The sequence below is a fragment of the Entelurus aequoreus genome, linkage group LG02 (assembly GCF_033978785.1).
Source record: "Entelurus aequoreus isolate RoL-2023_Sb linkage group LG02, RoL_Eaeq_v1.1, whole genome shotgun sequence".
Lineage (NCBI taxonomy): Eukaryota > Metazoa > Chordata > Actinopteri > Syngnathiformes > Syngnathidae > Entelurus > Entelurus aequoreus.
The window spans coordinates 70,983,635-71,008,634 of record NC_084732.1 but is presented as its reverse complement, the minus strand read 5'-3'; the positions used below and the strand labels follow the sequence as shown (position 1 = coordinate 71,008,634).

The 25,000-nt window shown below is 40.5% G+C and overlaps 1 protein-coding gene across 1 annotated transcript in view; it reads right to left on the bottom strand.

Moving 5' to 3' along the window:
• Positions 1-21,750, bottom strand: part of LOC133638757 (monoacylglycerol lipase ABHD2) — a 30,236-nt gene extending 8,486 nt beyond the window's left edge. Inside the window, exons 1-10 of the mRNA XM_062031687.1 lie at positions 21,544-21,750; positions 18,299-18,382; positions 17,431-17,646; positions 15,793-15,968; positions 14,369-14,536; positions 14,031-14,214; positions 13,594-13,686; positions 12,633-12,734; positions 10,560-10,629; positions 10,389-10,473 (exon numbers count right to left, since the gene is read on the bottom strand). Coding sequence (XP_061887671.1) covers positions 10,389-10,473; positions 10,560-10,629; positions 12,633-12,734; positions 13,594-13,686; positions 14,031-14,214; positions 14,369-14,536; positions 15,793-15,968; positions 17,431-17,639 — 1,087 coding nt within the window. The 5' untranslated portion in view covers positions 17,640-17,646; positions 18,299-18,382; positions 21,544-21,750. The remainder of the gene's footprint in view (positions 1-10,388; positions 10,474-10,559; positions 10,630-12,632; positions 12,735-13,593; positions 13,687-14,030; positions 14,215-14,368; positions 14,537-15,792; positions 15,969-17,430; positions 17,647-18,298; positions 18,383-21,543) is intronic.
• Between the last annotated feature and the right edge of the window lie 3,250 nt (positions 21,751-25,000).

Sequence of the window (25,000 nt, the reverse complement as noted above, 5' to 3'; positions counted from 1 at the left end):
GTGTGTGTGCTGCTGAGTGTGAATGTGTGTGTGCGGGAGTGCTTACGCGTGCTCGTGTGTGTGTGTGTGTGTTGCTGAGTGTGTGTGTGTGTGTGCGGGAATGCTTACGCGTGCTCGTGTGTGTGTGTGCGGGAGTGCTTACGCGTGCTCGTGTGTGTGTGTGCTGCTGAGTGTGTGTGTGTGTGTGTGTGTGTGTGTGTGTGTGTGTGTGTGTGTGTGTGTGTGTGTGTGTGTGTGTGTGTGCGTGTGTGTGTGTGTGTGTGTGTGTGTGTGTGTGCGCTGGTGAAAATGGAACACTCAGGGAGAGAATTTAAGAGTTTGGCGTATGATAAAAGTAAACGGGGATTACGTGGAAAAACGAAATGCAGCAAAAGAAACGATGATTAATGACAGAATGAACTGATTGTTTTTTGTCTGCCGCGCATGCGCAAGACAATTCAAACGACCCGCCCAGACTTTGACTAGGACACCGCCCCCTACTCCAGTGACAAGAGAAGGAGGTATTAACACGCCCCCTCTAAGATTAATCCTGCCTCCGAAAATTAACCCCTTGTACACGTCTGACCATTTTCTCCGGCTGACATTTTTGACACATGACATTAACACTTTGGACATACTACAATATAAGTCTCTTGCCGATGCATACATGCAAGCCATTGTTGACCTTGCTTTCCCACCTGTACCTCCGGGAGGGAACCTTTGGCCAAACACTTTGGACAAAGTTAACCCTGATATACACGGTGCCAAAATCAATATATGGCAGGACATTTTATTCATCCCATGCAAAATAGGGCTAATGACAGAGCAACAAGGAAACGACTACTTAAATTACAGATCGCTGAATATAAAAGGTTAAAAGAACCAAAAGGTCAAAGATCAGCTAGGGTATATTCAGCAGTGGGTGACCTTGCTTTTGAGTTCCAACAGGTGGAGGAAAGAATCCTCAACAGACGTGCGGTTGGACTCGGATGGTGGACAACACGATGCTTCAAAGCCGGTCTGGGGTAGACACTGTTTCGGCTGTGACCAGCCTGGTCACTGGAGTCGTGACTGTCCGAACATTTCTGAACAGGAAAGGTTCCGTCGTGCCAACAAACGAACACGAAGGCGTGTAAGAGGACGCCCACATCAGGAGCCGCAGCAGGAAGTACCGACAGGACCCCTGCTGGACATGAGTGTCAACGGACAATTTTATCAGCCACCCATTCGATTCTGAATGCAGAGGTACCAAAAAAACTGTGTGCTTCCTCTTTAAAGGTCGAAGGCTTCGCTGGGGTCACAAGAAGGTTACCTGTCACCAAACCACTTCCGGTTCAGATTGCTGGACCTCCTTTACAGACTGTACCCTGACATTCAAATCGCAAAGAAGGAACATTCCTGGTGTTACCTGACGGCTCAACCACCCACCTGCGACACCACTACCAAGACTCCTCCATGAGCTCATACCACAGCCTGAAACAACAGGAATGGCTGACATCCAACTGCTCTAACAGTGAAAACACTGACTGGCTGAGATGCTTCCGTGTGTTCTGCCACCCGACTCGCCATATGTTATGATTATTTATATATGTTGGAACTCAAGGTGTGGCTGCTCATGTTGACCTATCTTTGCAACAGCTAGCATGGTATAAGATGGACACAATTGATGTCCCACATTGTTCCCTTGCTCTCTGTCTCGCCTACAAAACCAAAGAACTAAGGTCCAATGATAAGACACGGCGTAGCTGCCAAACATTACACCGACACCCAAATACCACATTTTCAAAAGATTAGGTTTAGCCCATAGTGATGTTAAACACATTACTATGGGCTGCACTTTAGACACCTGTAGGCTACGAGGAGCTAGCAGCTACACAACAGCTGAGCTAAAACGACACATTACACAGGTAAGGTATCAAATAATTATAGTTGCTCATTACATACACATAGTCGTCAAGACAGAAGTCTGATAGAAAGTATTCAGTAACAAACGTGTCCGCATCATTCAACTTTCTACAACATGAGCTTGACTTAATGAATTATTGGGGCCACCAGGTGTGGTAAAATTTCAAAATACTATTGCTAAAGCATCCGCCATAAGGGTAGTATTTTTCTAGTATTGGTGACAATATGAATATAAGCATATTTTGTTACTTTCACCATATTGAATAAGTTACATAAAAGTTAGGGTTTAGATGAGTTTGAGTTATTTGTGATATTGCTAAGGGGTCCCCTACCCTAACACCACCCCCCAGTGGACCATGGAGGCTAAAGAGACAAACATTGACCTCAAACATGACCTGCCCTCCGCTACTTGACTATTAGCTGACCTTTTTCTTAGATGTTTCTGAAAGTGATAGTATGACTAACACAGTCCTTTTTTCAGAAACAGAAGGGGGCGAGAGAGGGTGGATACAGACTCCTTGGAACAAAATCGACAATCATCCGACTCTGACACATTCCATAGTTTTAACGTTTTTCCCGTGGGTAAGAAGTTATAACTAATTTTAATTTGAAAATAACGATTTTACACATCGATAGTACTTTAGTATATCAAATTTAGAATATGGAGGAGGTGAGGGTGAACCATGTATAGTCTTTGATTTCACTGATATGATCAATACGGTACAAGGGAAAAGGTACGTACTGACTTGTGTTGACAATCACAGTGGTTGGCCGGAAGCAACAACAACCTCAAAAGAGGATGCAATATCAGTAATTAAATGACTTGTGAATGACCTAGTACCCCGACATGGTTTCCCCAAAAAGATTAGGTCAGACAACGGCAACCATTTAAAAAAAATACTCACTTAGCCTTGGTCGAAAAGGCTTTCGGACTAGAACACAGGTTTGGGGTACCATCCTCAGTCCCAAGGCAAGGTTGAAAGGATGGACCAGAACATCAAAAACTAATTGGCTAAAATCTGTGCACAGACCAAATTTAATTGGATTGACATGTTGCAATTAGCGTTAATGATCATTCGAAGGTCCGTGAATAAAACTGTTTTACCGCCTTTTGAGTTTTTCACCCTATGAGCTGCATACAGGTCAGCCATTCACAGGACCAGCAGCCCCCCATGGAAGGAGGACTCAGCGTAAAACCAAAATGGTATTTTACACAAAAAATTGCAGAATTTGTGTGCCAGTTCTTCTGTACAGATTCCCTTACACCCGCTGAGAGGCTCAAGATCAAGGTCATCAAACGCAAGTGGACGGAGCCCAGGTGGACTGGTCCCTTCAAGGTCGTGGAACGGACGTCCCACGCCCTTCGACTGGCTGGTAAAGGGGACACCTGGTACCACCTCTCCCTCTGCACTACTGCTGAAGAACCTGACAGATTACCAGCGGATGTCATTGCTGACATCACCACAACATCTGCCCCTCTTGACCCCCTCGCCACATCATCTGTCCCTCAGGAGAAGAGAGAGATTTTCTACCTACATTACTCTTTTCAACTTCTATATTGTATATCCTTGTGTGAGACCAATCCAGTATGCTAAATGTTTCTTAGTTTTTCTTGCTTGTTTTCAGCATAACTATATGTGTCGTTACATTAAGTGAAAAGTTTGATGTTGATCCCCGTTTTGTTACCTAAATTACTCTGATATTGATAGACGAAAGGCAGGATGTTACACCCGACTAGTATTCCCTGACGGACTGGTGCTTGGGCGTGTTCTACCGTCTTTGTGTCTCAGTTCATCCTTCCTGACGACAGTGACTGACAAGTGTCTAAGAACATACAGCGGACTTTAAATAGACTGGGTCAAAGGGGATAGCAAGACCTATTTTTTGACCTGTGCAGTGTGATTAAGTACGGGGGACACAATAGCTATTACCGTGGTAATAACCTCTATATTTGTTACGACCCAACCCTGAACCATTGGTGTCGGATGCAGACAACATACTATGGTAAGTGGTGCCCATCGTCCCTTTTATGTTGTTTTGGGGGTTGACCTGACTGATACAGACTCTAAAGGACTTATTAAAATTAATGTCCTTGAGAGAGCGTTAACTACCTCTACACCCTCTGTAGCACCTAATGTACCACCCCACCTCGGTGGTGTTTCAAAGGCTCTCACATCTGTGCGTGCTAATGACATCACCGCCTGGTAACTTTGACCTTAGGAGCGGGTGCAGACAACCTGTGGCTCAGGTGGATGCCAAAACCTGGGTGACTGTGTTGCTTCTTCCGCTGGACGTCCCTTTTCCCACACTTACCCCGTCGTCCCTTTTAAGTTGACTGACATGTGTACCCTTCTGTTGACAATGCCACCCGACTTCTTCCCTTTGTGGCCCAAAAGCTGAATTACACGCGTTTTCAAATTACAGGAACCTCTTCGTCCCCCAACAAATTGGGTGACATTAACCTTTACTGGTGCACCACACTGATAGATGGCTCTAGGATAGGCCCTTGGGCACGAGCTGACTTATTCTGGTGTTGTGGGGAGCACAAATTGTATATTAGAATCCCGACGTCAGCCGTTGGGCTTTGTGCTATGGTTAGACTGGTGACACCAGTCACCAAATTAACACCCCTTGGAACTCCTGTTTCAGCGGCCTCTCTAACTCCCCGCCGCCGTTGAGACTAACCAACCTGACTCGTGACGCAGTTGAGGGACTTGCTGAACAACTTGCCCCAACCTCCCTCAAGACCATCCAGAACCGCACAGCCCCTTGTGCTAAGTGTCACTAAAGGGGGTCTAGCAAAGTGGTAACTTTAAGACTTTAATGTGGGGCGTGCTTTATAAGTTTTGTACAAGTAATAAAGATCTTATTAGAAGATCTTAAAGGGGGACTTGTGGGAAGCAGATCAGAATCATATCCATATTTAAGTGTTACTTCTTTCTAAAAACTCCTATAGTCATATTTACATCAGCTAATGTCTCGTGTGGTACAAAGTGCTTGGAATCGAGTGTCCTTGGTTAGAGTCAGAGCGCTGTTTATTCTCTTTGTTGAGACTGCCATTACATTCCTAAGATAAGGAGCACAGCTAGACTGGGGAAACAGCAGGTGGGGAGGGGGAGGAAGGAGAAAATCACAGCACTTCCGAGACTTGAAAAAGAGACCGAGCTAGACCGGGCGAGGGAACGCGGGTGTGCTGGATTGGTCTCACGGTTGTCCTCTAAGCTTGGAGAATAAACCACAAAATACCAATTACAGCCTGTTGATTGAATATAAACATCATCTTATTTCCATGAAAAGAATCTGGGAGAGACTAGCAATTTGAATTCCCCATTGGAGGAATGCTGGTCAACGCAACAATACATACATATATATATATGAGGTAGATAGCCTCGACTTGGTCATTTGAAAAGTAGCTCGCCTGCTGAAATAGTGTGGGCACCCCTGCCGTAGGAGGATACAAAAAATCATAGCAAACAGCTAAGCTTGCACTCATGGATGTAGTAAACAAGGCTGGGCTTATCGATACAAATATTGAAAGTAACGATACAAAGTATTGTTAGTATCAGTATATGGTAGATACTATAGTGATTACACTGATATTTTTTTATTATCACAAAATCTTTCAGCAACTCACGGTTATTTGATTTTGATTCTTGGCGTTACAAATCGATTCTGGATTCAACACAATTCTCGATTCAAGATGATTCTTGCAATATATTATCTGCTGTTCAAATGATGATAAAACTTTTGCAAAAGCTCCGCTTGGCTGCTGATGTATGACACACTGCTGAGCTGAGATGGCCTAAAAAAAACGATTACCAAAAAAACTTAAAAATGTATAAAAATAAATAATCGGTAGGAATTTTGGCCGATTCATCAACACTTGAGCCATAGGTTACTAATAATAAGTACTATCTATCTATCTAATGTATGAAGACGAGGTCTTCCTACGGTGTTTTTGCACATCAAAGTCAACACTTGGGTGGGACTTTGTGTACTGCACAAATGCCTGACGGCGCAATTCATTGAAACAAGTTACAGCCAAAGATGTTCATTTCAATTATGCCTGTTTGTTTAGAAGGACCTGTTTCAGAGACTCCCACACCCAGCCACTCTGTGTTGTTTCTTTGGTTGTTGCTATACAGTCCAAACATAGACATGTGTAGACTGGTGAAGGATGGTGTTAAAAGAATATGACAATTCAAGGATGAAATATGAACATGACAAACACAACAATCTTAAAGGCCTACTGAAACCCACTACTACCGACCACGCAGTCTGATAGTTTATATATCAATGATGAAATCTTAACATTGCAACACATGCCAATACGGCCGGGTTAACTTATAAAGTGCAATATTAAATTTCCCGGGAAACTTCCGGTTGAAAACGTCTATGCATGATGACGTTTGCGCGTGACGTCGATGGTTGAAACGGAAGTATTCGGACACATTGTATCACAATACAAACAGCTCTGTTTTCATCGCAAAATTCCACAGTATTCTGGACATCTGTGTTGGTGAATCTTTTGCAATTTCTTTAATGAACAATGGAGACTGCAAAGAAGAAAGCTGTAGGTGGGATCGGTGTATTAGCCGATGGCTGCAGCAACACAACCAGGAGGACTTTGACTTGGATAGCAGACGCGCTATCCAACGCTAGCCGCCGACCGCATTGATGATCGGGTGAAGTCCTTCGTCGCGCCGTCGATCGCTGGAACACAGGTGAGCACGGGTGTTGATGAGCAGATGAGGGCTGGCGGAGGTGGAGCGCTAATGTTTTTATCATAGCTCTGACGAGTTCCCGTAGCTAAGTTAGCTTCAATGGCGTATTTAGCAACAACATTGCTAGGCTTCGACAGGCGGCACAGCTTTAACCGTGTGGTTAGAGGTCCAGTGTTTGGTTCGGTGTCTCCTGATAGTAGTATTGTTGATCTTCTGTCTATCCTTCCAGTCAGGGGCTTATTTCTTTTGTTTCTATCTGCATTTAAGCACGATGCTATCACGATACAAATCCGTGATCCACAATAGAAAAAGGAGAAAGTGTGGAATCCAATGAGCCCTTTTACCTAAGTTACGGTCAGAGCGAAAAAAGATACGTCCTGCACTGCACTCTAGTCCTTCACTCTCACGTACCTCATCCACGAATCTTTCATCCTCGCTCAAATTAATGGGGTAATCGTCGCTTTCTCGGTCCGAATCGCTCTCGCTGCCGGTGTAAACAATGGGGAAATGTGAGGAGCCCTTCAACCTGCGACGTCACGCTACTTCCGGTACAGGCAAGGCTTTTTTTATCAACGACCAAAAGTTGCGAACTTTATCGTCGATGTTCTCTACTAAATCCTTTCAGCAAAAATATGGCAATATCGCGAAATGATCAAGTATGACACATAGAATGGATCTGCTATCCCCGTTTAAATTTTAAAAAATTCATTTCAGTAGGCCTGTCTCTGTTCAACTTTCAGCTTTTCCGTGCCAGGGGTCACCGCAGCGAGTCAATTGCAATATTTTTTTTTTGCCAAGGCAAGTACATAGTGTGTTATATGTTTTGTTTTGTAAATACTTGTTTAATATATTTTAATGTGTGTTTTAGTACTTTTTAAGGACATTCAACAATAATGTGATAATAACCATGATACTTTTGGTCACAATAGCCGTGATAAAAAATGTTCATATCGTTACATTGAGTTGATAAAAACGATGAAGTGCAAAAGTAGGACATCTCTCTCATGCAGATAAATCATTCATCTTGATCTGACGGGCACATGAACTCTTCTTACAGGCTGCTGCAGCTGTGACCATGCAGGGCAGAGTGGCTATAAAGGATTGGCCTGGATCTCTTTATTCTCTCTCTTATCTGGGTTAACAGTCTCGTGATTAAGACCCCACAGGGCTTTTAACAGTGTGCGTGGCAACTGCCGTATGAGTGTTCCACCTTCTCGCTGGGCACGGAATGAATGCTGGGAACACGGAAAATCTTCATATTTGACAATGAAATAGTGAAGAAGTTGTATATCATGTGTTGAGGTTAGGGTTAAATATATTGAGGGCCTGATCTACTAAAAGGTTTGCGTGTAATAAAGCACATGCAAACTTGATGCCACATGAAAAGCTGATCTACTGAACTTGTGCGCAGATGATTGCATTTCCTAACTGAGCAAAATAAAAAGCTTAATCTCATGAATATGCAAAATATATGTTGACCATCAGAACGTCCACAATACTGGGAGGAGAAAATGCAAATATTCAATTTATCAAGAATAAAACTGTTCTGCGGGAGCTGTTTTCCATCTTTATTTAGCACGTCTAAAAAGTACAGTACGTGCAAACCAAAGGTGCGCTAAAAAAGTGGGTTCCATTGTAGATGCACTGCAAGAATGCTTCTTAAATGTCCAGAAAAAAATGGTACTTGTTTCAAAACATGTAACAAAACACCAGACAGGCGCATGGCATGGTACCATGAATGAGCAGTGAATGAGTGTTTGCCGTGAATGGTGAAAGCCGCATAGTAAACGCAAAAACCTCATTTAAATAAGACTGTCTGCACCACTTTTGCACTTGTTATTAATTGTACACAGTCGTAGTAGATCACACGCAACACGCTCACTAATACTACACACATTTTTTATAGTTTGCACACGCTGTTTAGCACGTGGTATTTGGATCTTAATAGATCAGGCCTTAAGAGTACTACTAGCACAGAGTGGATTTCTGTTACGCCTTTTTCCGGTATGTCCCACTCACGGCATTGCATTTTAAAACAGCTGTTCCCTGTGTTACACTTGACATGTGATAGAACGTCTTTTCCCATCAGTACACATGCAAACACACAGCGTCCCACACACGAGGGAGTTATTTATGTCCAAATACTCTTAAGTTTTGATATACTGTAAGGCAGTATGATTCAATGTGCAGGCAGTCCAACAAAGTGAGAAAATGTTTATGATGGACATACAGTATAACTGGTTTATGATGTGTGTGGGTAAGTGTCCACTACTTTGATTTACAGTATTTATATTAAGTGTTTTAATTCTAAAACGCTTACATTTTTACTACTACGCCCGGTCACAACATAGTTGAATCTGTAAAGCACTTTGCATCAGACTACTAGACTAGACTGATTATTCATACAGTACTAGGCATTACCTGTCTCACACCCTATTCTGTGAATGGTGTGAAGCCATCTGACATTCATCCCACGCTGTGGACATTCCTATAAACCAATTATCAACCACATTGACTATCACCTGCACCCTCCTAATCCCAATCAGTTCATGCTTGAGTCATGCATGAGTCAAAGTGAGGAAGGCAGTGTCAGTGTCTGAAATATCTATGACATAAGTACTCTGACCCCTGACTAACTTATTTCAGTTCCTAGTATTGTTGTAGTCAACTTGAGTAGTTTGATTTTTGATTAGATGGGCAGCATCTGTAAACTCCCAACCCAATATTCAACAGGACTTCTTAGATCTACGCTTCAGTCAAAAAACATTCTGATCAAAGTTAACTCTTTTTTTATGAGGTTCTGCTATCACCATGCCTTTAGCTTACCTTTTGTCAATTACCCCCAAAAATATTTATTCTAGGAAAGGACTTTTAAAAAAGATCAATGTAAAAAATAAGGGCTGTCAAAAATAACTCATATAATAACTACAAAAAATATTGTATTAATCATGTATATACGCTGAATAATCACACCATTTATTTTTACTGTATATCCTCCTTTACGTTAACCGTGGATGGTTACCTGAAAGGTAGCACAGGTTGTTATAGTATATTGCGTGGGAAGACTGACTTGAGTGCTCGCTGTCAAATGTTCCTCCAAAATACAGCTTGACTGGACTTTAGATAAAATGTTAAGAGTTTTGAGCAAATAAATGTCAAGTAGAACATTTAAAAAATGTTCCTCTATGACATCCTGCCAATAAAATTACATTTGTTTCCAAATATTGGGGTCTTTTTTAAGTTAATTTAAATTATGCAAGCGAGTAATAACCTGTGACTAATCTTGATTAAACCAGATTAAAAAGAGTGATTAATCTGATCAAAACTTTAATCATTTGACAGCACTAGTGAAAATACAACATATAGTGGCTCTATACTTGTTTTGTGGAACACGTTACTGCAAGACAGTACTGTTCAGTCAGTTAGTTTAGTGACATTTGAGACCGGATTACCGGTACTGTTCCTTTCATGCCACCTGCAAGATTTCCAAACTCAAAGGATTATGATAATTATGATAATTACACAAATAAAGAAAACATGTGGTTTGTCCTTGGAGGCCAAGAGTTGGTATTGTTTTGTTTTTTATATATATATATAGAAAAGACAGGGTAGCTGATGGATACATGACAGAATAATCATTTGTTAATCAAATGTGTAATGTGAAGCTTCTATTTCTAAGTAAACATGGTTTAAGCCAATAATATCATAATTTTACAGTTGCTAAAGCATACTTATTAAAAGGATGTCATCTTGTTTGCCTAGACAAATATGGTTACCTACCTGCTAGTGTGCGGGGGATCTTGAGCAGAGAGTCATGAACCAGAGGGTCATCTGCTGAGTTTACAAGCAGCAGCGGTACATTAACCTACAAAATAACACTTACAGATTACTCATCACACACAGAGTAGAAACATAATAAGAAGTTGTAAGAAATAAATGAACTGTTCTTACGTTGTGAATATAATGGACACAACTCTCCTTCTCATAATACTCTTTGAGGGAGCTGTGACCATGGAATTTTCTGTTGGAAGACAAAAAGAATGGATTAATTCAACTATAACCTTTAAAAGAACATCTCATGATGTAAAAAAGATAGAAAAAATGTATTATTTTTTTTATGTAATACTGTGTGTATTTTTTTTTTAAACTTTTCAACGTGTTAAATTCTGCACACAAAAGGCTGGCAGAACCACTGTGTTGCATGTGCTATATTCTGCAAGCTACCACATAAGAGTGCATCCGGAAAGTATTCATAGCGCTTCACTTTTTCTACATTTTGTTATGTCACAGCCTTATTCCAAAATTCAATAAATAAAAATCCATCCATCTTCTTCCGCTTATCCGAGGTCGGGTCGCGGGGGCAGCAGCCTAAGCAGGGAAGCCCAGACTTCCCTCTCCCCAGCCACTTCGTCCAGCTCCTCCCGGGGGATCCAGAGGCGTTCCCAGGCCAGCCGGGAGACAATCTTCCCAACGTGTCCTGGGTCTTCCCAGTGGCCTCTTACCGGTCGGACGTGCCCGAAACGCCTCCCTAGGGAGGCGTTTGGGTGGCATCCTGACCAGATGCCCGAACCACCTCATCTGGCTCCTCTCGATGTGGAGGAGCAGCGGCTTTATTTTGAGCTCCTCCCGGATGACAGGGCTTCTCACCCTATCTCTAAGGGAGAGCCCCGCCACCCGGCGGAGGAAACTTATTTCGGCCGCTTGTACCCGTGATCTTGTCCTTTCGGTCATGACATAAATAAAAATCTTTCCTCAAAATTCTACACACTTTGACAATGTGAAGGTTTTTTTTTAATTTAGCAAATGTATTAAAAATTAAAAAAATTAAACAATCACATATATAAGTATTCACAACCTTAGCTCAATACTTTGTTGATGCACCTTTTGGCAGCAATTGCAGCCTCAAGTCTTTTTGAATACGATGCCACAAGCTTGGCACACCTATCTTTGGGCAGTTTTGCCCATTTCTCTTTGGAGCACCTAAAGCTCCATCAGATTGGATGGAAAGCATTGGTTTTCATCCAGGATATCTCTGTACATTGCTGCATTCATCTTAGTCTAGTCAGGGAGGTGACCAAAAACCTGTCAGAGCTACAGCATTCTGTGGAGAGGAGAACCTTCCAGAAGGACAACCATCTCTGCAGCAATCCACCAATCAGGCCCGTATGGTATAGTAGCCAGATGGAAACTATTTATAAAAGACTCTCAGACCATAAGAAACAAAATTCTCTGGTCTGATGAAACAAAGGTTGAACACTTTGGCGTAAATGCCAGGCTTTATGATCAGAAAAAAACAGGCATCGCTTCCCACCAGGCCAATACAATTCCTACAGTGAAGCATTGTGGTGGCAGCATCATGCAGTGGGGATGTTTTTCAGCGGGAGGAACTGTTAGACTAGTCAGAATAGAGGGAAAGATGAATGCAGCAAAGTACAGAGACATCCTGAAGAAAAACCAACGCTTCCAATCCAACCTTATTAGATCTTGAGAGGTACCGCAAAGAGGAATGGGCAAAGAGGAATGGGCGAAACTGCCCAAAGATAGGTGTGCCAAGCTTATGGCATCGTGTTCCAAAAGACTTGAGGCTGTAATTGCTGTCAAAGGTGGCATAATGGACGGAATTTTGAGGACAAAAATGAATGTATTCCATTTTGGAATAAGGCTGTAACATAAAATGTGGTAAAAGTGAAGCGCTGTGAATACTTTCCGGATGAACTGTATTCAATGAAATTGCACAAACACTTAAAAACGTAATACACTAATAACTGGGAGACATTCCATCTACAGAAGCATATTTGCACATTTGCAAAGCCCAGCAGCAAGCCATGCTACACAAACAGGGCATTTGAAACGTGGAAGGGTTAAGCATGTTACTGTAGAAAAAATGAATTGATAGAGTGATGAAAAACATCGTGAATAAGTTTTTTTTTTTCTAGACTTATCAAATAAATGAATCCCTTTTTGGTTATGTGAAAATTCTACCAAATGTGTGACAAAACATCAAAACTGGCTACATTTACATACCTCATGATGTTGTCGTCAATCTGCATGAGGGATGTTGCCGTGTATAGCCGACTAAGATCTGCATCCATTATTTTCGCAGAGTTTCCCCCAAATAGACTGTGCCTAAACATGCGGAGAGAATACAAGCATGCAAAGCAATTACCTGACTTGTTAAACAATAAAAATGTTTGACAATAGGGATGTTTGATAATATTGTTATAAAAACGTGGTCTTGGAAGACATTGGTATCGTTTTTTTTCTGCTGTAAATTATATCGGCGCTATGCTCCACTGTAAAACAAGCTTGCTGCTAGTATGTCCGTAGTAGGGATTTAACAATATGAAAATGTTTTATCACAGGTATAGTAAGCAAAATGATCACGGTATTGTTGGATGTGCTCAAAAAGCACCGGTACTTCTACACACTGAATTATTTTGACCAAGTTTAATTTAGAATATCAAATAAAATTAAAAAAAGACTCAATCTACTTTTTTGTTAGAAGAAACATTACATATTGTTCTGGCTTTTAAAGAGCCATATTTTTCTTTCAGCGTTTAAATATGTTTATCTTCCTTCTTTGTAATTTGGAAAGGTTTTTTGTGTTTTTTAAGTTTGTGAATTCACTCGGCCTAAATTAAGCATTTTAAGCATATAAATGGCTAAATTAACAAAAAAATATTAATACTACAAGAGAATTTGCCACTAGATGAGACCACACCATTCCATTATGTAAATAGATGTAAAGAGAAGCTGAAATGACAGATGAAAGGTCATTTGTTTCTAAACACATTTGTTTTGCATATCCATGTTTTTGCTCACTTCTTCTCTTCTTCCCCAGCGTCTATAAAAATTACACGCAGATACAATGCAATGCTGTGGGAAACACTGTAATAACTACCCGGTACTTAAATCCTTATTGAGGTATACGTGCCATTGTCACATAGCAAGACATTAAAATCTTGGCCAAAAATAATACAGTTACCTGTGCGAGAGGATTATTTTCTTCATGTTATCAGCCATGAGAAAGTTATAGAAGCGCCGGCACTGATCCCACTGCAGGAATGTTTCCTGAGCACTGTGAGACAAACAGACAGGAAGTGAACTTCTGAACAACACATGGAATGTCATGTGTAATCTGTTAGCTAGACAAAGGGTAACTCACTCGCTAAGAGGTCGCTACCTGAAACTAACTATTAAATTCTAAACATTTTTTAAAAGAAAAGAAAAAGATATAGATTTCCAGAAAGAATTTGAGAGGTAATAATTTCTGCTGCCTGCATCCAAAGTTTCTTGTAATCAGGAGTATACAGAGTATGCTTTAACCTACACTAATGAAATATTCAAGAACAGTTACACGTTATGAAAGGAATGCAGTTGTATTTAGTAAATAAATTAGATTAGGCAAAGAAACCCACCCACCTGAAAGCACTGTAACCTTGACAGACGCTGACACAGCAAAGGACTCTCTCTTGGTTTGACATGTTCTCGCCCAGGAACTTACAAACAATGTTTCCCCCCAGACTGAAACCCACCACTATGAGCTGGGTCTGAGGATAAGCCCGCTTGATGTAGCCGACCATGGCGGCAAACTCCCATGTGCACCCTGTGACGATACATGCAAAGTTACAGATCAAAACAAGGCAACAGTTTCTTTCTAATGGAGAGAGGAAAATAAGCATGTTCAACACATGACTTACACATGATTCCATGATAACAAGGTAAGAATAATCGAGGCTGGATTCTAAAGATGTACTTACCATAAGTAAACATGCGTGGCGAGGTAAGCTCAATGTTGGGTAGAGCTCCGAGGTGGTTAAGGACAGCACAACGATAGCCGTCCTTTTGGGCGTAATCCACAAAGGTTCGGATATAATGCTTCTCACTGTGGTTACCGATACCAGGGCATATCACCATGGTGATGTCATCTGGTGAAACAGGCACAGATGCTGTATTTGCCAATCTTACTTAATACCAGATCAAAACAAGCCAGCTAGTACTGAGTATTTTTTGGAGGAAGAAGGGATACTTTTACTCTGTTACAATGACTTTCATTCCAATCTCTACATTAATTTAAATTGTCATTATATTTATTTATAACATACTTATTACTGTTAGAAGAGACAATGAATTGTTAGCTTGTCCTAGACCATTCTTTAAGCGGTGGACCCTGTCACATGACTCAACTCTCAAAGAACCTGGCAGTCTACCCATCGTAAACATTTACATGACGCCAGACGAGGCGGCATAACTCATCAATGATTACCTACTAACTAGGAAAAAGAACATTTATACTATACGTTGTTATCTGTGTCAGTAGAAATGTTCATATTTCAGCCTACGAGAATTCCACTGCCAAACAGGTTGCGCTAAGTTGTAGATGTTTTTTTGTTTTAGCTGCGCATATGCTAACATTAGCCCTGTTTTAACGTCATAAGTGACTGTAAAATGTGCATCTTTTTTAACACATGCCATAGTATTGTTTCTCTGTCTTACACACACAGTTGTAGAGTTAGCATCATCAAAAATAGCTACTAAATAAATCAAACGTTACTCACAGGTTTATTAAGTACTTGAGTAGTCTTTTCACTGAATACTTACTCTTACTAAAGTAATTATTTGGATGACTACTTTTTACATTTATATGAGTCATATTATTAACGGTAGTTTTACTTAAGTAAAATGTACTATCTTACCCACCTCTGTTGGTGACTCAGTCTCTGTACTTTTTATTTATGATGTATGATTGCAAAATAAGCCATAAGCCATAATGGGGCCGATAAAAGTTGTGAGTGCCAGCACTTTGGTAAATAAGGTTAGAAACACTACTGAATTCCAGAAATAAGTCGTAACAAAGTAGGTTCTCTTCTCGACTCCCCTCCTCCCTCTCCTCTCATCATATTTGCCATCAAGAGTATTCAATAAACGTAAGTGAATAAATGTTCATTTATCAATTTCATTCGTCATTTATATGTATTTTGTGGTTTTGTGCATGTAAAACGATAATTATGTTTTATAAAATGTGTTTTTGTTAATATTCGTTTAACTGTTTTAATTCAAATGTACAATAGTTGTATATGTGACTTTGCGTATTAAAAGAAAAAGAGTAAATGTGAAAACCACATAAGCTGACATAAAAAGTAGACGCACCTAAAGTCAAGGTATACGGTAAGTTTCCACTCACCTCCTGTTCGATGGTCCCCCACTGGCTCAAAGAGGTCAAAGGTCGCGGTTGCCCCATCCTGCATAGGTAAGTACTTCCTGATCCCACTGGGATGAGGTGCGCTCACTCGACCCAATTTTCCATACAAGGCTGTTTGGAGGTGACCGCTCTTGCCCCATAGCAAGGGAGGAATGTACCTGTGTAACACACATCTCATTAACGTAAAAATACATAAAGATGCAATCCAGCTTCTTTTACAGTTGTTCTGGAGAATGAGGCTGATTACAAAACCGTACAAGGAGAATAATGGCATACTTGACACATTTGGGATCATCAAAATGATTGAATGATTACATTTTTGATCACAATTATAATCAGACGAAAATACAGCATGGTGGTGTAACAATATTAACTAAATATTTACATTTCTCTGTCACCGTGCCTCCAGCGCACTGTGGAGGCATGTGAGCCGCTAGCTTACTAGCGAGGACGCTACATTGCGTTGACTTGTCGCAGCCAAATTTGCGGGACACAGCCAGAATGTCTCATCAACATGGATTATCACAATGCCAAAAGTAATAAATGCTCTATCATTTGCAAAATGTATATCATTGCTTATCATTTATATTGTGCAATCTTATGATAGTACCCTTTTTTATTGCATCTTTTGAAAGATTACACAATGAGCCATTGAGCTGACATCAGTATCTAACAGTGTTGTTACAGCTTGTTATGCTGAGTTACGTAGCAGGCGTTGGCGCGCTTACATTCCAGCAACACCGCTGACAGACTCAAGACTTACAACATAGTTATTCCAATGTCTGTTTAGCCTGAAGCGGACAGGTGCCTGTGTGTACAAAAAGTTCAATGACAACAGCAGTTACACAAGAACATTGATCTTGTCAATTTGTTTCATCGGCTCTTATTCCAGTGCCAAGATTTATTGCGCCTTGAAAATACATTGTTACATAAGAGCACAGTTGGGAGAAGAGTTCAGTTGATTAACTTGTCACCGCAGGTTTAATCATATTGGAGCATCTCATTGCTGTGGTAAAGTTAGACATCATTAGTGGCAGGGAAAGGGTTGAATGGGATAAACTGTGTATAAAAATGTACGCTCCTTGTTTTGGGGTTTTTTGCTTTTCATGCATCAAATCCACTTGTTAAGAGACTGTAATGCAGATTTTAATTCAGATGAGACCGACATTGATCAGTCTGTTCAGGAATTTCTGATGTTGCGAACGCGCCAATCCATGCAAATCAAACTAATCCTTCTAATTATGTCAAAAGCAATGTGCAGCAATATATCAAGTCTTTATTCCTCAAACGGCAAACATGTTGTCTTACCACTTAATTTAGACCTACTTCCTGTTCCAGTCCACAGCGTAATGTAGTATATAAACATAAACATTTAGCCGCCCTAATTCCACTTAATGCAACAAATTATAATGGTCTTGCCCTTTGTTATGTATTTGTGGCGTAAGAGCATCAATTAACTAGCCCCGTAAAGCCACCTATCTCTGATAGACATGTGGCCCACCAAGGACCATTGATGACAGATTGGCTTGTCATTCGACCTTAGCCCCAGAAGGCAGGGCAACGTCTAAATTTCCAAGGTAACGCCATGAATGACAGAATCAACAGGAGTGTGCAACTCACTCTTTGGTCAGCTGAGAGCAGGACTTCAACAGGAAGTGGTTGAGGGGGGTGTCCTGGTAGGTGAGGTCAGGGGGCGCAGTGGGGCTCTTGAGGTTTAGGCAACGTACAATGACGTAGAGCACCGTCGCCACGGCTGCCAACTTCATGCCATCAAACATTGCTGGCAGCTCCGGAGAGATGGTGTGTACATCTGAGTCGTGGGTGCTCATGATTGCTCTAGAAGTTAAAAAATTGTACACGGTAATTAAAAACAACGATTATGGACTTGTTTTAAAGTCATGTTCTGGCTCAGCACTTTGCTGAAGATGCAGCCAGTTTATTATTATTATTATATATTTTATTAACTGTTTTTAAAAATGTGATCATTGATTGCACTATGACACAATGCACCATGACATTACTGACAAAATAGGAAATGTACAAAGCACAGACAACCACAGCATCTTTTGTTTACCAGAAAAGGAAGGGAAGTAGGGGATTTCACAACAAAAAGCATTGGGCAAAAGTCTAAGGTCACTTCTGGGTTTCATGACCTTTACATAACAGTAAATTGAAGAGTATATACAGTCTTTAGCAATATCATTTTGATTAATATTATTATAAAGCAGCTTCATACAACTTGACATTTTATTCAGAGTGTATTTTTTACCTTAATTGAGTGTACTGAACTTCAACACTAAATACATGCTGCTTGGTGTTTTATCATTTTCAGTTATTTCATCATGTAAATTTCCTTTAAATTGCAATCAAATAAAAACTACTATACATGACTGCAAACAGACTTTAACTTTTTCTTTTTTACTAAATTTGCTAAAAACAAACTTTCATGGTTACAAATAATACAAATATGATACTACTATGTACTTACTTGTTTTAAAGGTGGTTGTAATTAACAATTTTCCTCCAAAAGTGGGACAATGAGATCAGTGAAGTCACAGTGATGTGGTCAAACCTAAAAAGAAAAGCAATGAGACATTTTAAAAAGCTTACTTAAACTTATGGCAGATGTAGAGGGCTCCAAAACAATGTTATATTACTCACATAACAGTGGAGAATTTCCTATTTAACTTTGATTATCAGAGCGAAACAAAAAGCAAATTATGACACCCTATAACAGGGGTGTCTAAATCTTTTAACAACATGGGCCGCATAGTGAAAAATGCAAAGATTTCTCGGTCCTTTTAGATATTTTTCCATTTTGTAAACATTCTGAAACCAACCCATGTTAGGAGTGTGGGGATAGCCTCCTAAATGCTACATGTGGAACTCGATACAATTTGCTTTGATCCAAAAAGCAGTGAACACACCAACATGTACCAGGTGATAGCGTAAAAAGTCATGTTTGATCGTCTCACGGCTGCTATCCAGGCTATTAACCGTCTCTGTATTAGCTTTACAACCCGACCTATTTCGGCTTTGCAATCACACTGGAAATGGGAAAAATCTCACCAAATCCTTATTTTCCTGAAGCGATCATGACCACGATTATGGCAGTTAATGATGCCGCACGTTCACGCCATGTTTTGAATTTGTTAAAGAAAAATAAAACTCAAGCGCAGAGTCTTGCATTCAACCATGTGAAAAAGCGATTAAGAGTCCAGCAAGACAAACAATGCAATGTTTCCATGTCACACATTAAAGCGCTATACAACAGGATCACTTTAGTGTATTTAGGAATTTGTTGCAAAATTTAACCTGGGGGTCGGTGTGGTGTCATTCCTGGGATTTGGCCCCCGAGCCGCAAGTTGAATACCAATTTTTTTTATAATAATATGCCAGAAGTCGGGCCCTGTATTAGGCCGTAATTTGCCCATGTCATTTTCCATTTTTGCAATCCAGCCTGTGCTTGGAGGCTGAAAATGGCGGTCGTACTCCAAGGCGGCAACCACGGACTGCTCGTTAGGTGGCTCCTTCATGGCTTCACAGTAGTTATGGAGTACAAAACAAGCATACACAACGAATGGTAGGTCAGTCTGGTTAATGTCCATGGAGCGGCGCAGTGAACCAAAGCGTGCCTTCCGTTGTCCAAACGCACACTTGATGACCATGCAGGCCATAAAGCAATATTTGTAGTCACACACTGCCTTTATCACATCCACGGGACAAAGGGACGAAGTTTTTTGGTAAGTAGAATCACAGCTGACCCGCACATTCGAAAGTTCTCTTGCCGTGTGAGATGTGTTGTATCCGAAATAGCTGCAATCACGCGTTTCCTTCACTTAAGGTATTGGTTTGTGATTTCCAAAAGCGCCTGTACATGTACAAGGAGAAATACGAGCATGTCTGGATGATCCACCTCCATCTTTGTTATGAAGCTGGCTGTGGCGCGTTCTTTCTGATGTCACTTCCTGTGTGTGCGCGGCCTTTCTGGCGTACCTTCCTCTCCGACTCAGTTTGTAAACGATCAGTGAGTCCATACAAAGCTGGGCGCGGCCTTTCTGGCGTACCTTCCTCTCCGACTCAGTTTGTAAACGATCAGTGAGTCCATACAAAGCTAAGTGCCGAAAATTCAAGAAATACTGTGTAAAAATTTGTCCGAGGAGGGGGACCTTAAACGCTGATTTAATGTGGCTGAAACGGGGCTTAGGCTAAATGATTATTCGTTTAAGGGGTTATCCGGCTTAGTGTAGACATAGCCTTAGTATACACGGCTTTACAGTAATCAAAGTAAAACAACTTGCACTGAGCCTAGTCTATAAAATCCGCTACACCTCCCTGATACCGAAGTACATGTCAAACTACTTCCATAACGTAAATGACCGCCATAACCACAACACCAGGGGGAGTTCCACAAACCACGTTAAACCCAGAATCCGATCTAACAAAGGTCTTAACTCATTCTCCTTCTATACCACATCAATATGGAATGCACTCCCAACAGGTGTAAAAGAAAGTTCTTTCAAAACCGCACTAAAACAACACCTCCAGGCAACTTCAACCCTTGACTAACACCCTCCCCCTCCACATCCCCGGATTGTAACTAACCAAATGTAAATAATCAAATGTATTTCTAATGTATATACTTGTTCTTATGCTATCTGAACTCACTATGTGCTCTGCTCGCTGTACATATCCTACCAAGTCAGACCTACACTGTTTCAATGCCCATTTGATCTGATGAGGCAATTGTTGATGACTGAAGTGCTGTTATCAACCAAACCCTCCTCATCCCACCCCCCGGATTGTAAATAATGTAAATAATTCAATGTATACTTGTATTATGATGATAGTATATATTTGTACCATGAATTGATTTACGTGGACCCCGACTTAAACAAGTTGAAAAACGTATTCGGGTGTTACCATTTAGTGGTCAATTGTACGGAATATGTACTGTACTGTGCAATCTACTAATAAAAGTTTCAATCAATCAAAACAGAGAACCAGCTGCGGGCTGCAAATGACCCCAAGGGCCGCACTTTGGACACCCCTGTCCTGGAGTGAGCAATACCTTTATTCGGGTGACAATAGAAACAGATATTCCAAAGTAGCCACTTACAAATACTTAGCAAAGCCAGTGTATGGAAGCTAGTATTTCCACATGTAAACATAGCTTACTTGTATAGTAGCCTCAGTGTGGCGTCTGAATCCTCAGTCTCATATCCGCATGCTATTAAGTCATCCATTGCAGCATAATGTCCTCAGAAAGAAGGTGCCTTTTTTTTTTTTTAAACTATCATTAATCGGTAATCACAATGTCGTCTGCTAAAATACACACTGCCCCTGTCGGCTAACGTTCTTTGTCGACTACAGCGGCAAGAGGCGTCCACTGCCACAAGGGCACACACTGCACAGCACCGTTGCAGCATGTTACACAATATTTTAAAAAAAAAAGGGAAATTTATATATTTTTATTTTTTATTTTAATCCATGTCATGGTCACGATGGCGGTCAAACAACATACTAGCAAATCCCTCCGTTTGCATCTCTGCTGGTCCAGACAATGACGAGCATTTTGGGCCACGCAGGTCGAATATAGTTATAATTTCAAGTAAATGTAAAAATAACAATAATATTAGTGTTTTAAGCCATTTATATGTTTTAGTTTAGTAACACTCGGTTACAGCGGGCCATGCTACCATAGACAGCATCTTTAGCATAGTTCGTACTTACCCCAGCCGATAAATATGATAGCGTGCCACTAATTGCCGGTGAACGTCCAGGCCTTATTTATACCCGTGATAAACCGTTGGTTCGTTACGTTTGTTCTGTTCAGCCATTTTTGTCTGCTATATACGACGCCCTCGTTCGGCATGGAAGCTTAGGCAAAGCACGCAGCAGCAGATACGTAGCCGCCACACTGACAGCTCGACTCCACTTCCTAGATGAGTCTGAAAATTTGCATACGACGCTGCTATTGGTTGAAATGTCTATGACGTCACCCCCTGACTCACTTCGTAACATCTTTTTACTGCTGCATTATCTTTGCAACCTCATCATATACTGTTGGCTAAGTTTTATATTCATAAATGTAAGTTTCTAAATACACGACCTGTTTGCTTTTGTGCCTTTAAAAAATAATTAGAACTTTACTTTAAAACGCTTTCAACCTCTAACAACCAAAAATGCTGTGAAAACTATGATGCTGTGCTCCAAATTTGGATTATTTTACGGAACTTGTGTGAGTCTATGGCTTTACACTTTGTTACATATACATATTTTGCATTCTATTTTAGTTGCTTTGTTGAGTCTACAACCCCCTGGAGCTGTTTTGTACTGTTTTTGTACTGTTTTGTACTGTTTTTGTACTTACTTTGATTATTATTTTCAACTGTTTGTAAATGTTGAAATTTATAAATAAAGGTTTATAAAAAAATGAATAAAAAAATAATAATACAATACCTCATTATACCATTGGCTAAGTTTTATATTCATAAATGTACGTTTCTCAGTACCCGACCTGTTTGTTTTTGTGCCTTTAAAAAAGAATTAGAACTTTACTTTAAAACGTTTTCTACCTCTAACAACCAAAAAAGCTGTAAAAACTATGATGCTATGCTCCAAATTTGGATTATTTACGGAACTTGTGTGAGTCTATGGCTTTACATTTTGCATTCTACAAACTCCGTTTCCATGAGTTGGGAAATTGTCCATCCATCCATTTTCTACCACTTATTCCCTTCAAGGTCGCGGGGGCACTGGAGCCTATCTCAGCTGCAATCGGGCGGAAGGCGGTGTACACCCTGGACAAGTTGCCACCTCATCACAGGGCCAACACAGATAGACAGACAACATTCACACTCACATTCACACACTAGGGACCTTTTTTTTTTAATGTTGCCAATCAACCTATCCCCAGGTGCATGTCTTTGGAGGTGGGAGGAAGCCGGAGTACCCGGAGGGAACCCACTCAGGACCTTCATATTGTGAGGCAGACGCACTAACCCCTCTGCCACCGTGCTGCCCTTGGGAAATTGTGTTAGATGTAAATATAAACGGAATACAATGATTTGCAAATCCTTTTCAACCCATATTCAATTGAATGCACTACAAAGACAACATATTTGATTTTCAAACTCATAAACTTTTCTTTTTTTTTTGCAAATAATAATTAACTTAGAATTTCATGGCTACAACACGTGCCAAAGTAGTTGGGAAAGGGCATGTTCACCAATGTGTTACATGGCCTTTCCTTTTAACAACACTCAGTAAACGTTTGGGAACTGAGGAGACACATTTTTTAAGCTTCTCAGGTGGAATTCTTTCCCATTCTTGCTTGATGTACAGCTTAAGTTGTTCAACAGTCCGGGGGTCTTCGTTGTGGTATTTTAGGCTTCATAATGTGCCACACATTTTCAATGGGAGACGGGTCTGGACTACAGGCAGGCCAGTCTAGTACCCGCACTCTTTTACTATGAAGCCACGTTGATGTAACACGTGGCTTGGCATTGTCTTGCTGAAATAAGCAGGGGCGTTCATGGTAATGTTGCTTGGATGGCAACATATGTTGCTCCAAAACCTGTATGTACCTTTCAGCATTAATGGCGCCTTCACAGGTGTGTAAGTTACCCATGTATTGGGCACTAATACACCCCCATATCATCACAGATGCTGGCTTTTCAACTTTGCGCCTATAACAATCCGGATGGTTCTTTTCCTCTTTGGTCCGGAGGACACGACGTCCACAGTTTCCAAAAATAATTTGAAATGTGGACTCGTCAGACCACAGAACACTTTTCCACTTTGTATCAGTCCATCTTAGATGAGCTCGGGCCCAGCGAAGCCGGCGGCGTTTCTGGGTGTTGTTGATAAACGGTTTTCGCCTTGCATAGGAGAGTTTTAACTTGCACTTACAGATGTAGCGACCAACTGTAGTTACTGACAGTGGGTTTCTGAAGTGTTCCTGAGCCCATGTGGTGATATCCTTTACACACTGATATCGCTTGTTGATGCAGTACAGCCTGAGGGATCGAAGGTCATGGGCTTGGCTGCTTACGTGCAGTGATTTCTCCAGATTCTCTGAACCCTTTGATGATATTACGGACCGTAGATGGTGAAATCCCTAAATTCCTTGCAATAGCTGATTGAGAAAGGTTTTTCTTAAACTGTTCAACAATTTGCTCACGCATTTGTTGACAAAGTGGTGATCCTCGCCCCATCCTTGTTTGTGAATGACTGAGCATTTCATGGAATCTACTTTTATACCCAATCATGGCACCCACTTGTTCCCAAATTGCCTGTTCACCTGTGGGATGTTCCAAATAAGTGTTTGATGAGCATTCCTCAACTTTATCAGTATTTATTGCCACCTTTCCCAACTTATTTGTCACGTGTTGCTGGCATCAAATTCTAAAGTTAATGATTATTTGCAACAAAAAAAATGTTTATCAGTTTGAACATCAAATATGTTGTCTTTGTAGCATATTCAAATGAATATGGGTTGAAAATGATTTGCAAATCATTGTATTCCGTTTATATTTACATCTAACACAATTTCCCAACTCATATGGAAACGGGGTTTGTATTTTAGTTGCTTTATTTTGCATTGTTTTGTACTGTTTCTGTACGTGTTTTGATTATTATTAGTTCGTTGCCTATATGTAAATGTTGCATGTTATAAATAAAGGTTTAAAAAAAATAAAAAATTAAATACAAAAAAAATAAAACTTTTTACTGCTGCAAAGAAGATACACTCTATTTTATGCTAGAAATGTTGCCTATGTTTATTTTTTTTAAATGCATTGGAACTGTAGTTTCTAAAGCATTATTTTAATTCAACTATGAATGTCAAATTTGAATAATGTTTAATATACTAAATGGTGCAAGCCCATTTACATCACAGTATATCATAGCTATCTATTTTAATTCCATCCATCCATCCATCCATCCATTTTTTTACCCCTTGTCCCTCTTGGAGTCACGGGGGTGCTGGAGCCTATCCTAACTGAATTCGGGTGGAAGGCGGGGTAATTGTCATATTAAATATAGTTGCATGTTGCGGACACTGAACCAAAGAAGCAGCATAACAAATTGATGGACGGATGGAAGAAGCAGCATAACAGATTGATGGACGGATAGATGATTTTGTATTCATGTTAACATGCTGTACATCTTGGGTGTCTGTAGTGCG